The 14,807-nt window shown below is 45.7% G+C and overlaps 2 protein-coding genes across 2 annotated transcripts; one reads left to right on the top strand and one right to left on the bottom strand.

Annotated features, from left to right (window-relative positions):
• Nucleotides 1-830: 830 nt before the first annotated feature.
• T265_07578 (hypothetical protein) lies at nt 831-13,949 on the bottom strand (the record flags this gene model as incomplete). The annotated part of the gene is made up of 6 exons (XM_009173135.1): nt 831-1,799; nt 6,447-6,917; nt 8,736-8,855; nt 10,746-10,826; nt 12,983-13,086; nt 13,893-13,949. 6 exons carry the CDS (start codon nt 13,947-13,949, stop codon nt 1,109-1,111), a joined length of 1,524 nt encoding a protein of 507 aa, XP_009171399.1.
• Nucleotides 5,115-5,384, top strand: T265_07577 (hypothetical protein; the record flags this gene model as incomplete). The annotated part of the gene is made up of 1 exon (XM_009173134.1): nt 5,115-5,384. The coding sequence occupies one exon, from the start codon at nt 5,115-5,117 to the stop codon at nt 5,382-5,384; it is 270 nt and encodes an 89-aa protein (XP_009171398.1).
• Nucleotides 13,950-14,807: the final 858 nt, after the last annotated feature.

The following is a 14,807-nucleotide window of genomic DNA, read 5'->3' as shown; positions in this document are numbered from 1 at the left end:
CTCACTTCACTGATTGAACTGCACCTCTTTTGCCCCTCAATTCCCATGCCCCAGAAGGCCGCTTGCGCAACACCGGCGCAGTAGCAGTGTGTCACTTACTGATTGAACTGCACCTCTTTTGCCCCTCAATTCCCACGCCCCAAAAGGCCACTTGCGCAACACCGGCGCAGTAGCATACGCGTGTGTCACTGACTCATCTCTACCTACTCGTGGTCCGTCCACTGGGCTTGCTGTCACTCGTTCTGTCATGATTTTCGTGTGACCACACTGCAAATCAGAATCACGAGACTGAGCCCGGAAGGTACGATCGTAATCCACACCTCCGAGCCAACATTTCGCTCATCAATATCTGGTGTGCGATTGACAGTGCGCTGGGACAAACTTGCGACGCCACGAACGTGGACTATTGAGTTTCTTGAGTAATTTTCCCTACCCTTTCGTCAATAGCACCGTCAACTTACGAACCCGATTTACCCCTTTGACATTTGAGATCCTCAAACCTATGCGTGACCCAAAGTTCCGTATTGGGAACCTCAACGCTCGTTGCAGTAACGGAGCAGGGAAAAACTTTTGGGCTCACGAGCATAAAAACAAATTGAATCTGTATGAAGGTTGTTTTGTGTGCACTTTGGGGTTCCTAAACTAGTAAGGCAACTGACTATTTGCACGAATCGTCGCACTGCAATAAGTTGGAATAGAAACTCAAGCAGACCAACATAGCGACGTTATTCGTACCACATGCTTTTCCAAGCTTTACACACATGTAAGCATTGTAAACCGCCCGACTAAATTCCTGTTGTTCCGCAAAAGAAACTAAAAAGAGGTAGACAAAGGAGTTCATTTCCGGATACATTTAAAATTCAGCGAGATAACTTTACATTAAGAAGATAATGCACTGTGGCCTGATGAGTGCGTAAAAATCATAAGGTAAAAAACTGATTCACGTACAGCCGCGCAGACAAGGTGTAGGGGTTGCGACATAGCTACAACACATGTGAAAAGAAACATTAAGAAACTCAGTGAATTTGTGTGGGGAAAGCGTTGCAAAATATCACTTGTAACTGATTCGATTAGACTGCACAAAGCGACTTCAGGTATCGGGGTTCACCTAGCGTCTTAAAACAAAACGATCCAATGCACCAGCCCCCCGGTTTTTTAAAGCTGATTTAGAAACACGAGTCCGTCCACGTCCGGACTTTGAGGTCCCTGAACAACGCGGAAAGGAGGACAGAGAAGCCGACGAACCGGCAGATTCGCGGACCCATTCGTTTTGCACCCGCTGAGCTATGTGGAAATCCGAATGCTCCGGGATCTGCCAGACAGATACACGTGAGCCGCATTCCTCACAAACTGTCCAGTCACCTGCAGTATATGCGGTGAAAAAGGCACCAGATTCTGTGTGGTTAGATGACATCGAGTCTGTATCAGCTTCAATTTCAAAAGCTGGACTTTTTGACTGGAACTGTTCAGGAGTATCATCAGGAAGATCATTAATGGGTTTGGAGAGATCTACCTTTGCCGGTTCTAAGGTCTTCGGTTCCTGCGGCGCTGGTGGCGGTTCCGAAACTTCAGCAGCATGGAGACGCTTGAAGAACGAGGAACCAGCTGGTCTTACTGGATCTATGGCTGTCTTACGCGCATCGGCGCCTTGTGATTGAAAATCTGACTCGATTGCCTTCGGTGGGTCACTACGCCGTTTCAAGTCGGATTTTCGTTGCAACAACACACGAATATCTGCGGATGTGGTATTTGAACAAAACTTCGCGGCAGATAGTCCGATGGATGTAATCCCGGGGGTCCTAGAAGGAGCGAGACAAGAGAAGCTACTTGATAGAACGCAGACACAAGCTCTCCGGATAAGGAACTATATTTGCTGCAAAATTTTAGAGAAAATCACCAAAGAAGCAACAAAATGTACCTATTGAACGTTGATATTTTGCTAAGACTGACGGAATCCAAGCCATTCCAAGTTTTGTTGGGGATGATGAGTGGAAGTGAGAGAGAACTTACCAAAGTGAGTGGCGCCGACATCCCAATCATCCACAGGCTATGTTTTGAATTTCGCTGGTCACGTCAATTATCTTGCATTTAATATTTTTGTGGTTAACAGACTACCAATAGTTGTAAGCAGCTGATCCCTTGCTTTATTCCAATGTATAATACTTTCACACAAAGGAATGTAATTCTCCCACCATTGGATTCCATACACTAATGCTCTCGTTGGTTGAGTTGTCGCACTATAACAGCCTTTCTATATCATACGGTCCATCATCACCATCATCATCGACCGCATGACATCAGTGTTCAACACCGATGCTTCACTGCCGTCCACCACTGTCCTTTTATTTCTAGGCGTACAATCTAGTTACGTTCCTCGAGGAAGGGCTTCGGCATTGTTGCAGTGCCGCGTTCTGTGCGGCCAATGTTCAGTTCCACAGACTCCTACAAGGTCGTGCGATGGGATCGATGTAGTTGACGTGCGAATTCGTTCACGCTTACAGTGACGGTCCTTTTGACTGAGTGCACTCCCCAAACTATTTTGAAAAACCACACGCGTGTGAAAACAAATTATAATATACATCGAACCTTCCGTGTGATAATCCAGATGGGTCGCCACTTTCCCCGGCGCAAGTAAGACTACGGTGCACGTTAAGAAGGCTTTTCTCTTAAAAACATCAGGAAGTGCTCTTCTCTATCCACTAATCCTTCTATGAAGAAACCAAAATTATTGGAACTGCGCATCCCACCCTACCCGAATATCTCGGAGGTTCCCCTCTGGGCGCTCCCCACCGTTTTACTTCCATCCTGTCCACGTCCAATCAACCCAGTAAACCTGATGCGGCACATGATGCATCGTCCGCCACAGTGCGCGACGAACAGCTTATCCCAGACATTTCCAGGTTTCCAATGTTTTCCAAACAATTCACCCCTCTTTTCCAGACGCCAGGCGTCGCCGCGCTGCTCCAGAACGAGGAGCTGCTTTGAAAAGTCGATACAATCGCCGAAGGAACCCGTTACCCTAAGATTCACACCGACCATTTAATTGTGGCAGCTAATAATTCTGCGGCAACCGCTGGCCTTGCTTCCCCTCTTCGAAACAAGCGTGCGTAGGACGAGCTAGACACAGACCTGGTCAGTTAGAACTGCCACTTTTATGTTACTAATCTAAATTAATTGCTATAAACGAAATACTTCGGATCCCTCAGGGCGAATCTGGCCCAGACAGGCATTGGCTGACTAATTCGCCGTCAACGTGGCCTAGCCAGGCTGTGGAAAAAATTTCCTTCCATTACACTAGACTATGTACAATGATTGAAGGTAAGCGAACGGAAGTACATTACTACAATCGTTTCAAGAATAATCCTCGTCCACCCAAATTTCAAAAACTGCATGCAACAGGATTTGGGAAACGTTCGGTAACACGCGACATCGACTGGCCCAAAAGATACGGGCTGATAAGCTGTCAGTAAGTCTAGTGTCCACACAATGTATCCGCAGTACCAGACTTGAGGCAATGCATGCTTATTATGAAGTTTCTTTGCTGTTTCCAAACAGTAGTGGTCAAGCTGCGTTTCCGGATTGAAGCTCTTTGTCTGACAGATAATAAAGTACAATATGTATCTCTATCTTTTGTGTGCTGATTTTTGTTGTTTTCGTGCTATCTGTAGTCCGTAGGAGTCAATCGCAGATCAGCCAGGCTACCGGTAGTCAAGGGACGGCCATTATATCGATCACGTACTGAAGTATGCGTGTAATTGGGTACAGTGTATCGTGTGTGTATAGTTGCGCGACCAACAGCTCCAACTGATCATTCTTTACACTTAACCACATGATTAGTTGCGAAAATCTTCGGATGTAATACAACAATAAAATAATGGTCTCCTAACCAAATAATTGTGTAGCCACCTTTTGTCCCGGGTATAGACTAAGAAACCATGATGCGACGTGATGATCGAGATAACGACCAGTCTGTGACTACTGGTAACCTGCTGATACGGTGCCGTCCCGTAGGGAACACGGGTAGCACGGATACAGCGAGAAATTGGCAAGCAAAAGATGAATATAAAGAATACACAATGTACCATTCAAAGCCTGTTAACCACAAAAATGTTCAGTGCAAGAGGGCTAATTGGATGGGTAAACAGGGGTAAAGGGATGGGACATACATTATTGTGCGAATGAGCGAATCCGGGTATTCCGAGGCCATCACAATGCATGGAAAGCCATCAATTACTACTGTGTTATCCGGTGGGATACAAGGAAGCATAACGTTTCCAAAGCAGAAACAGCGCTTGTTGGTTTGTGCTACACGATTCAGGGGCGAGATGGTCCAAGTGGTTAGAGCGCAAATTTATTGACCGGAAGGTCCGTGGTTCGAACCCGACCTCCGCCTCTTGACTTCCCCTGTCTAGACTTGGGCAACCTGGCAGTATCCCAGCCCTCGTGCAACCTTCGGGTGGCATGGCAGCTAGGCACCGAAAGGGTGTTACAGCTGAACGATACACTATTCAAAATGAATGCGATATTACAATCTGCGAAGGTTCTTCAGGCGTCTATAAAGTACGATTCTGACTCCATAGGAGTTCAGAAAGTTTCCTGACAGGATAGGGGGGACTGTGTACCATTGGCTTCAGTGTAAACGTATAAAACGCACAAGAAAAAGTTGAAAACTTATCCAGAGAGCCGTAAGACGATGCGGACGATACGATAAGTGTTGCAATTATTGGACATTACATACGGTCTCCTCTAATCGATATAGTCTTTGGAACTTGTTCACGAAAACCATCGGTAATCGTCGTTTGGGTGTGAAGCAAGAAAACGATAATTTGAAAGCAAATGTACGGATAGAAATAAGTCGAAAAATTGTTATAAACGCTCTTCGGGAAAAACAGAATACCATTGAAAACAACTGCTCGAATGTGCAACAAGACTTGCCCAAACTCGATGAATTCCCACTGTTTGTACAGTATAACTCTGCGGCAAATTCGCAGGTATGGTGGCACGTAGAATCTGCTCCCTGTTCAAGGGAGCGATCACCGTTTACGTAAATAGGAACTAAACGACGGACAACACCAAAGTATACGGCGTACATGTAATCAGTAGAGAACAAGTGAATGAATTCAATGGGTAAAGAAAAGAACACCGGTTCGTTTGGAACACGGGGCTTGATATCGGCCAAACTAATACCGCAAGCTGAAGCAAATGGGTGCGAATGCCCCAGGCAATTTCAAGAATGGCATTCAGACTTTGACAGGCTAGAGTTATGCAAGCTGCAGGCTACCAAACGTCATCGTCGAATACCTACCACGAAACATAGCTGCAAAATTCGACCACTTGATGCTGGCATTACAAAGGATACGATCCCGATAAACCTACCGCAATAAGCCTGTGCGACACCAGGAATATCTGATAATTTTATAGGGCGGATGTGGATAGATGCTGAGTTTTGGCGTTACTCAAGTATAGAATGCCCAGAAGCAGTAGAAGGTCATAGCAGTTCTCAAGCAAATGATATCAGAGCTGGTTGTTTTTCTACGACGCTGAGGGTCGGAGCTCGTGACCCGGTGAAGTAGTAGTAGTTTACTAAAACCGCTGGGCCATGAACGTTGAAAATTTTGGTGACGGACTTCGTTAGCTTCACGACTGATGATGTGCAGCAGAATCTGCATACAAGTTACCTAGCCGGCCGGGGAAGCTGTGAAAGTCACGTTGATGAAAGCGATGAACACTGACGAGCTATCTAAAGAATAAGCAACGATGCACGAAGTAAGCAAAACAAAAAATACTAACGACGGAGTGTTGTAAAGACGACTACTGAGAAAATGATTATGCATTGAAACTGCTATCTCTTGTGAAACGATGCTACGGGAGCTTTGGTTGTTGTTTTAAGTATGCAAAATCTATCGACTGGTCCGATATATGGACTAACACGAGTTGGACTGCGCTGTAACATCATCCTTGCTTAGCGTCACTTTTTCGGAAAACGAAGGGTGAATTGTATAGGGATTATGAGCTTCCACCGAAATGATTACTGACTTTTTTACTCAGAGGCTACAGTTCCGTGCTCATTTTTCCTTGTGATGCAACGGCTTAGAATCACTGAATTTCTTTGTTTACTTCGTTAAAACCGGGAGAAGCAAAGGGCTACCACTGTAGCCTTCTGGAATGTTGCACTATAATGGGAATTACTCTAACACGGTTGGACTACTACTCCATTTTGCTTTATCGATTAATCTTTGTTAGTTGCTACGTTTGTTTGACCTCAGCCGCCGCGTGGAAGAATATTCGGTTTATTCTTATTGCCAACTGGTGCTATCGAACACAGTTGGAATAATACTGTTCCCCGTGCCTTCGTAACTGGCAAGATTACTTTGAGAGAAAAATCAACACAAGGAAACAGTCATACGTACTCATCTATCATAGACTGATAGTAAGCTTTCACATACCATGTGTCGTTCTGCTTGCCTGATCCGAACACTTCTTCCATGACGGTTAAAGCTGACGCGGCTATTCTATGAGCTGCCATTTTCAGTATCTTGTCCGTATCAGAATGCACTACCGGAAATGTCTCTGCTTCGACGTCCGGATCGGTGCCTCTGATTTCAGTGAGAACGGCACTGGGAAGAACACGCGAAAAACTGTTCGAGCCGCTTGAGTTCCCAGTACCAAGATGAACAGGTTCTGCGGCTCGCACATATAGCGTCAGACGTGTGGCGTGGCGTTGGTGAATTCGGCGATCATCTACCAACCGTTCGACAAGTTCGTCCGAAAGGCACCGGAGCCAATACTCAATGCTTTGGGTCGAGGTCAGAATCGAGCGACCGACAAAGTTTTTGCTACATCCCACTGATTGCGCGATTGAACGTGGTGTGACTGCGTCCGGATCATGCCCCCGACAGAGTTCGTAGAGCCATTGCCTATAATTTTGCAGAAGCAATTAGGAGAGAAGCAAGTGATGTAACGAGCACTGCGATATCGTAATACAGAGTACAACCACGTCCTAATTCAAAACAAATCCATACATTCACGGGACCAGATAATTCAGTAGTTAGATTGCGAATTTACCGACCGGAAGGTCTGTAGTTCGAACCTAACCTTTGCCTCTCGACTTCTCTGTCCAGGCTTGGGTAACCTGGCAGCATCCCAGCCCTCGTGCAATCTTCAGATAGCATGGCAGTTAGGCACCGAAAGGGTGCTACAGCTGTACGGTTCTTTTTTTTAAGACGTTTCAGTTCAGCTGCTTAAACAGGCCAAGTTTCAGAGCCATACAGCAAAACAGCCCACACTGTAGCCTGATACACAGGTCCGTTGAGATTCACGGATATACTGTTTTGGCGCTATAAGTAACCTAAATTAGCAAACGCGATCCGAGCCTTGCAGATTCACGCATTGACCTCATCTATTACAATACAATGAGATCTAATACGACCTCCAAGGTACGTGAATGGCTCCACAACATCGAACGCCTCTTCCTAGATTGCAAGTGGCGCGTAAAGCGACTGTACGTTCAGGAGCCTTACACTTTATGGGTGCATGCCAAAGGACGGGATGACTTCGGTCATTTCGTCCAAAAACACCTGCATCTTCTGCTCTTCGAAGAGGGGAACGATATCACCTGCATATTCCAGATCGACAGATTTTTCGTCAGAGGCCAGTTGAAGCCGGTGTTTTGAAGACCTTCCAGAGTTCGCCTCATTATCTCATCGGTCACGAATTAAACAGGGTTGGAGTGATTTGGTAGCCTTTACGAACACCACACTGTGTACGGAAGCTTATGAAGAGCTCTCCGAATACTCTCACACTTTCGGAAGTCTGAGAATACAAAGAGTGTATCGTGTTAGGAAACTTCCGGAGTATTCCTTGATGGGGAAGTGTGTCAAGGAGGAGAGACCGGTCAACCGAGTTCAATTGCCTTGGAAACCCAGGAATACCTGAAGTGTGAAGATTTGGTCAACGCGACCCCTACCGGGTCGGAACCCCATTTGCTGCTCCCGAACCAATGTGTCACGAGCCACCATGAGGCGACGAAGCACAAGTGACGCCGGCAATTCCGCTACAATCGGGGTTAAGCTGATCCCCTGCGGTTACCGTACTCACGACGAGCCCCTTTTTTAAAATGTGTACCATCACCGACCCACCCCAGTTGCCTGGGACATTTCCGTTTTCCCAAATGCAGGCAAACAGATTAGGCAAGCGCTTGAAAGAGCACATGCAGTCTCTCAGTTTCTCAGTGATTTGTCCGCACCTTGTGCAGCCCTGGAAAACGAAAGGAGAAGCGGTTGCGGACGAGTACGTGCTCGGAATACACAAATGTGTCCCAAAACGAGCGGCGGTTGGTTATTCATCCGCGTTACCGGTGGCTGATGGCAGTGATCAATTTGGGTTCGTAGCTGGTACGCTGCTGGAGGACGCTACGTGACCAGACGACTTTGGCTACTCCGAAAATGAATACTGCACAAGAACAGCCGGTGGTCAGCACACAGCTAAAGCAATCGTTTGCCACTGTCCGTGCGTGCCGAATCCAACAGACCAGCAGTGACTATTGGAACTGTATTCCAGTAAACCGTTCTCAAACGTCCGAACCCCAATATGCCGCGTTTCCATTACGACGCATTTATGCCGTGTGGCTTTTTATGAGGCAACAAGAGAGAGACACCATGAGACAACTCAAGACATCAGTTATTGGAGCGCATGCAAACAAGCAATGGTAAACAAAGGTACAGAAACCAACTCACGCCGTTTTCTCTCCAAACACTTCAGTCAACTGAGTCAAGCTGATTTCAGTCAACTGTCCCAACGTCTGGATACCAAAGCGTTCCGTTATGGCCGCGCCCAACTTGCCGCCCAAATTGCGTCTAAAATAAACAGGGAAAATTTCGAAGGACATTCGGCAGAAGGTATGTCCAGGGTTATGAGCGTAAATGCTGTATAAAAAAGTTTTGATTTCGCTTGCAGGATACAAGTTATCTGTTGAGAACTATCGTCCTATTAGTTCCGCAACGTATTTTCTACACACAGAAGCCGTAGGCGTTCGGAACTCTGTGAATAAGCCACACATACAAATTGCAAGGCATATGGATAAACAACTGCACTAATAAAATGTAAGTTGTAGACTGTCTAAATATAAATTGTTTAAAGAAAAACCTTTTTATATTTATGAAAACTTTCCTCTTAGTGTTGCTTATAACACGTCATAGGATGACAAGTCAGAATTCGCTAAAATGAATCTTATAGCCCCGGTCTTCTTATGCTTATGACCAACCACGGCAAAGACATGCGACCGGAAGACCAATAAGATGGCATGGTTCGAAAATATCATACCAGTGGAACACGTCGCGTCGAGGATGCTCCCAATATTCAAAAAGGATATAAGATCATTCGAAAGCCTCCATCAGTCTGGCGAAAGTAACACTCAAGATGCTCTTTGGCTGCAAAGGCTGATCAATTACCAGAAACACCAATCCGTGGCAATGACTATTGTCGCCTGGCCGCAACTACATTCACCATATCTTCACTTTGGGGCGTATACTCGAAAGGCGCCACTCTTTCAAACGACCGACAATGATTATTTTTGTCAACAGGAAAGCTGATTTTGATTCTGCCAATCCTCATAAAATATGGCGGCGTAGATAGATCCAAAGCATATCTTCTAATTTACTATCCGTTATAAAGGCACTGTGCAGCAACTGGTGAGGGAACATACTGGCTTACAAGGAACTTTTACCTGGAATCACTACCTCCAGTGACAGGAAAAAGGGCTGCACTATCTCACTCTCACCTTGAATTATTTTACGAATACACTACCGAAAGCCTTTTTCACCTCTAACAAATCGCCGGTCAAAGTGCTCACAGGATGTTTGCTAACAGGTAGGGTAGCGACATTGTTCTCCATCGCTACGATGTTTCCAAGATAGGAAACATTTTAAACAACCGAAATACTTGTGTCGCATCGTTTGAAATGCACTCCACATCTGCAAAGTGTGAAGTGCGACTAAAACATTGGGTAGCGTAGAAGCCAAACCTCATTCCTGTAGAACGGCCAGTCGACATTGTATATAAACTGATCTCACCTGTGTAGGTGGGGCAGCTGAGAACGAGCTCACTTCTCGGCTAAGACAAACCAGTTTTTGCTAACCTTTGACATTTATGACGTCAAGTGAACTCAGGCTGCTACTTTAGACAGAGCATGCAGTGCGCGGGTGCGATCCACAATGCCTTATGGATCAGAGGCGACTCCTGTCCGCAGAAGACACATGAAAGCTTCACGTATCTTCGAAGCACTGCCAGCAACTGGTGAGAATATTGAATCAGCAATCCTCAGTCATGCTAGAAAGTTTTAGCGAGGAAAATAAGATATGGGACGAAAACAGAGTGCCGGTGGGATGATCCAGCTTGACTGTGATCCCGAACCTTACAACGGGTGCAACGTCACGAGAAATTCACCGTGGCGTCAAGCCAGTGACCATGGCACCCAAGGTGCCCTCTGGTAATATTTTGCAGTTTGATCGCTCACCAGTGGGTAGACTCGTCGGAGTCAAGCTAGATCTCCTCCTTGACGAGGATACATCAACCATAGCTTAACAATGAGACAGGTTCTTGAACAACAAAACTCCTTCATGTTCGTCCAACAGATGGCCGAATTAATGTCCCAACAAAGTGCATGAGCACAAGTGACTTAGCAGAAGTCGAAAATCCTATTCAGATGGGTTGAAATAAACGCGAAAAATGAAACCTTTGAAACTTACATTTTACCAATCGATGTGGACCTCAAGAGGAGTTCTGAAGATTCCGGAGGAACGATGGATTGTTTGTTGGGCTTGTTCAAACTGCAAGCCAATTTTGCCAAGGTCTGATGGAAAAAATGAACAGCAAAATTTGAAATGATAAGTCACCGATGAAAACATGCGACAGGAAACTTTCACATCGTTTCAATAAGGTTTTTGAACACAGCCCCGTTACGTGTGGAAGAATCTCAGCGTCAAACACATGTGATTCGGAGTGACGGAAAAATCCAACCTTCCTGAGCTTCGTCACAGAATTGCGTCCCGGTTTCTCGGGGGACACGACTGAATGAATCAGACACTTCGGTCCCGCGTGTGAAAATCGGCAACTTAGACTAAAGGCTGGGCCGATATGTTTCGAATAACCAGAAGACAGGTTTGAATGCAACATTGGCTACCAAGGCTATAGATGCATCAAGATAGCTTACTAAAGAGTGGAAACAGAGCCCTCGGAATACGATGTACCAATCTCAGGAAAGCTTAGTGGCGAAGGCATGAACTCACCACCTGAAAGGTCCGTAGTCGGAACCCAACCCCAGCAACTGTTCTTGATTGGGCTTGCGTAACCTGGAAGTCCCAATCCTTGTGATAACTCCAGGAATGAGTGTCACAACTGGACGACTTATTTCATTTGTTTACACATTGCATTTTCGAGACACCATGCTAATAAATTCAACCTGGGCTCCAAGAGAAAAGCGGATCAGTCGATCGGCCGAACTGGTTATTGTGCACCAACGTTGTGACGTCTTAATTCACCGGCGTTTGCCTCATTGCTTAATCGACAGCGAAGTTGAATAAACACGCACAAAGTGAATATCCTCCTCGGACTCCTCTTTTTATAGAAGGACTTCTGGAGAGCTCACCATACACTCACACGACCAGAAGTATGTGAATATAAAGACCGGATTATGTTCACAAACTTCTCAATGACTATTGTCGCCTGGCCGCAACTACATTCACCATATCTTCACTTTGGGGCGTATACCCGAAAGGCGCCACTCTTTCAAACGACCGACAATGATTATTTTTGTCAACAGGAAAGCTGATTTTGATTCTGCCAATCCTCATAAAAATGGCGGCGTTAGATAGATCCAAAGCATATCTTCTAATTTACTATCCGTTATAAAGGCACTGTGCAGCAACTGGTGAGGGAACATACTGGCTTACAAGGAACTTTTACCTGGAATCACTACCTCCAGTGACAGGAAAAAGGGCTGCACTATCTCACTCTCACCTTGAATTATTTTACGAATACACTACCGAAAGCCTTTTTCACCTCTAACAAATCGCCGGTCAAAGTGCTCACAGGACGTTTGCTAACAGGTAGGGTAGCGACATTGTTCTCCATCGCTACGATGTTTCCAAGATAGGAAACATTTTAAACAACCGAAATACTTGTGTCGCATCGTTTGAAATGCACTCCACATCTGCAAAGTGTGAAGTGCGACTAAAACATTGGGTAGCGTAGAAGCCAAACCTCATTCCTGTAGAACGGCCAGTCGACATTGTATATAAACTGATCTCACCTGTGTAGGTGGGGCAGCTGAGAACGAGCTCACTTCTCGGCTAAGACAAACCAGTTTTTGCTAACCTTTGACATTTATGACGTCAAGTGAACTCAGGCTGCTACTTTAGACAGAGCATGCAGTGCGCGGGTGCGATCCACAATGCCTTATGGATCAGAGGCGACTCCTGTCCGCAGAAGACACATGAAAGCTTCACGTATCTTCGAAGCACTGCCAGCAACTGGTGAGAATATTGAATCAGCAATCCTCAGTCATGCTAGAAAGTTTTAGCGAGGAAAATAAGATATGGGACGAAAACAGAGTGCCGGTGGGATGATCCAGCTTGACTGTGATCCCGAACCTTACAACGGGTGCAACGTCACGAGAAATTCACCGTGGCGTCAAGCCAGTGACCATGGCACCCAAGGTGCCCTCTGGTAATATTTTGCAGTTTGATCGCTCACCAGTGGGTAGACTCGTCGGAGTCAAGCTAGATCTCCTCCTTGACGAGGATACATCAACCATAGCTTAACAATGAGACAGGTTCTTGAACAACAAAACTCCTTCATGTTCGTCCAACAGATGGCCGAATTAATGTCCCAACAAAGTGCATGAGCACAAGTGACTTAGCAGAAGTCGAAAATCCTATTCAGATGGGTTGAAATAAACGCGAAAAATGAAACCTTTGAAACTTACATTTTACCAATCGATGTGGACCTCAAGAGGAGTTCTGAAGATTCCGGAGGAACGATGGATTGTTTGTTGGGCTTGTTCAAACTGCAAGCCAATTTTGCCAAGGTCTGATGGAAAAAATGAACAGCAAAATTTGAAATGATAAGTCACCGATGAAAACATGCGACAGGAAACTTTCACATCGTTTCAATAAGGTTTTTGAACACAGCCCCGTTACGTGTGGAAGAATCTCAGCGTCAAACACATGTGATTCGGAGTGACGGAAAAATCCAACCTTCCTGAGCTTCGTCACAGAATTGCGTCCCGGTTTCTCGGGGGACACGACTGAATGAATCAGACACTTCGGTCCCGCGTGTGAAAATCGGCAACTTAGACTAAAGGCTGGGCCGATATGTTTCGAATAACCAGAAGACAGGTTTGAATGCAACATTGGCTACCAAGGCTATAGATGCATCAAGATAGCTTACTAAAGAGTGGAAACAGAGCCCTCGGAATACGATGTACCAATCTCAGGAAAGCTTAGTGGCGAAGGCATGAACTCACCACCTGAAAGGTCCGTAGTCGGAACCCAACCCCAGCAACTGTTCTTGATTGGGCTTGCGTAACCTGGAAGTCCCAATCCTTGTGATAACTCCAGGAATGAGTGTCACAACTGGACGACTTATTTCATTTGTTTACACATTGCATTTTCGAGACACCATGCTAATAAATTCAACCTGGGCTCCAAGAGAAAAGCGGATCAGTCGATCGGCCGAACTGGTTATTGTGCACCAACGTTGTGACGTCTTAATTCACCGGCGTTTGCCTCATTGCTTAATCGACAGCGAAGTTGAATAAACACGCACAAAGTGAATATCCTCCTCGGACTCCTCTTTTTATAGAAGGACTTCTGGAGAGCTCACCATACACTCACACGACCAGAAGTATGTGAATATAAAGACCGGATTATGTTCACAAACTTCTTGGGCATACCCAGTTAAACAAGTGTGGTTAAACAGCACTGTTAAACACAGTTAAACAGCACTGACCGATCAACAGAGTCGAACGCACCCTCGAATTCAAATAACACGAAGAATCTAGTTCATCTGTGCATATGACGTTGCTCTAACATTTGACCGAGCGTGAAAATGTGGACGACGCAACCTCTATCTGACCAGAGTCCCGGTTGATGGTCACGGGTCAGTGATTCGCATACCACCTTAAAACGACGAAGAATCAGTGAAATCAGAAGCGTTCTTACAATGAGAGTCAAACTAACACCTATGGTAACAACATTCACTGCGAGTACACTTTTTGAAAACGGGCACTACGGTTGTCTGGGATGGTCTGCTTCTCTCAGATAAACCCAAATAGGCTAAAAAGTCACTAGCTAAGGAAATCACCGTCATCCTTGAAAGGATCAGTGGAAGGTCGGAAAGCATTATAAAAACCGGTTCTGATAAGTTCGTTTGATTTCTGGGTAAACTAGCTTTTCAATGGCCAGTAGAGGTGCGCGCGTTTTGCTTGGGCCTGAAAAGCGCTATGAAAAACAGCAGCGTACAAGTGACTGGTCGGAGTCCACGCTTGTATTTCAGAAGGAACGGCAGGCAGTGACCTACCGTCGCCACTGGTAACTGACAACAATATAGTCTATTTGGATTCGGGGCTGGTTCAGTGGTGGGCATCATCATCATCGACAGCATGACATCAGTGTTCAATACCGATGCTTCACTGCTGTGGTGGGCACCACGTGTTCAAGCGAATTCCGGTGTTCCAGAAACGTGTACGGCAAAGGAACTGTCTGTGATTGGTACACGTCTGAAGCTGGCACCCTCCGTTTATCGTGCTT

Source organism: Opisthorchis viverrini (genome assembly GCF_000715545.1).
Source record: "Opisthorchis viverrini unplaced genomic scaffold opera_v5_175, whole genome shotgun sequence".
Lineage (NCBI taxonomy): Eukaryota > Metazoa > Platyhelminthes > Trematoda > Opisthorchiida > Opisthorchiidae > Opisthorchis > Opisthorchis viverrini.
This window is presented reverse-complemented; position numbering and strand designations above follow the sequence as displayed.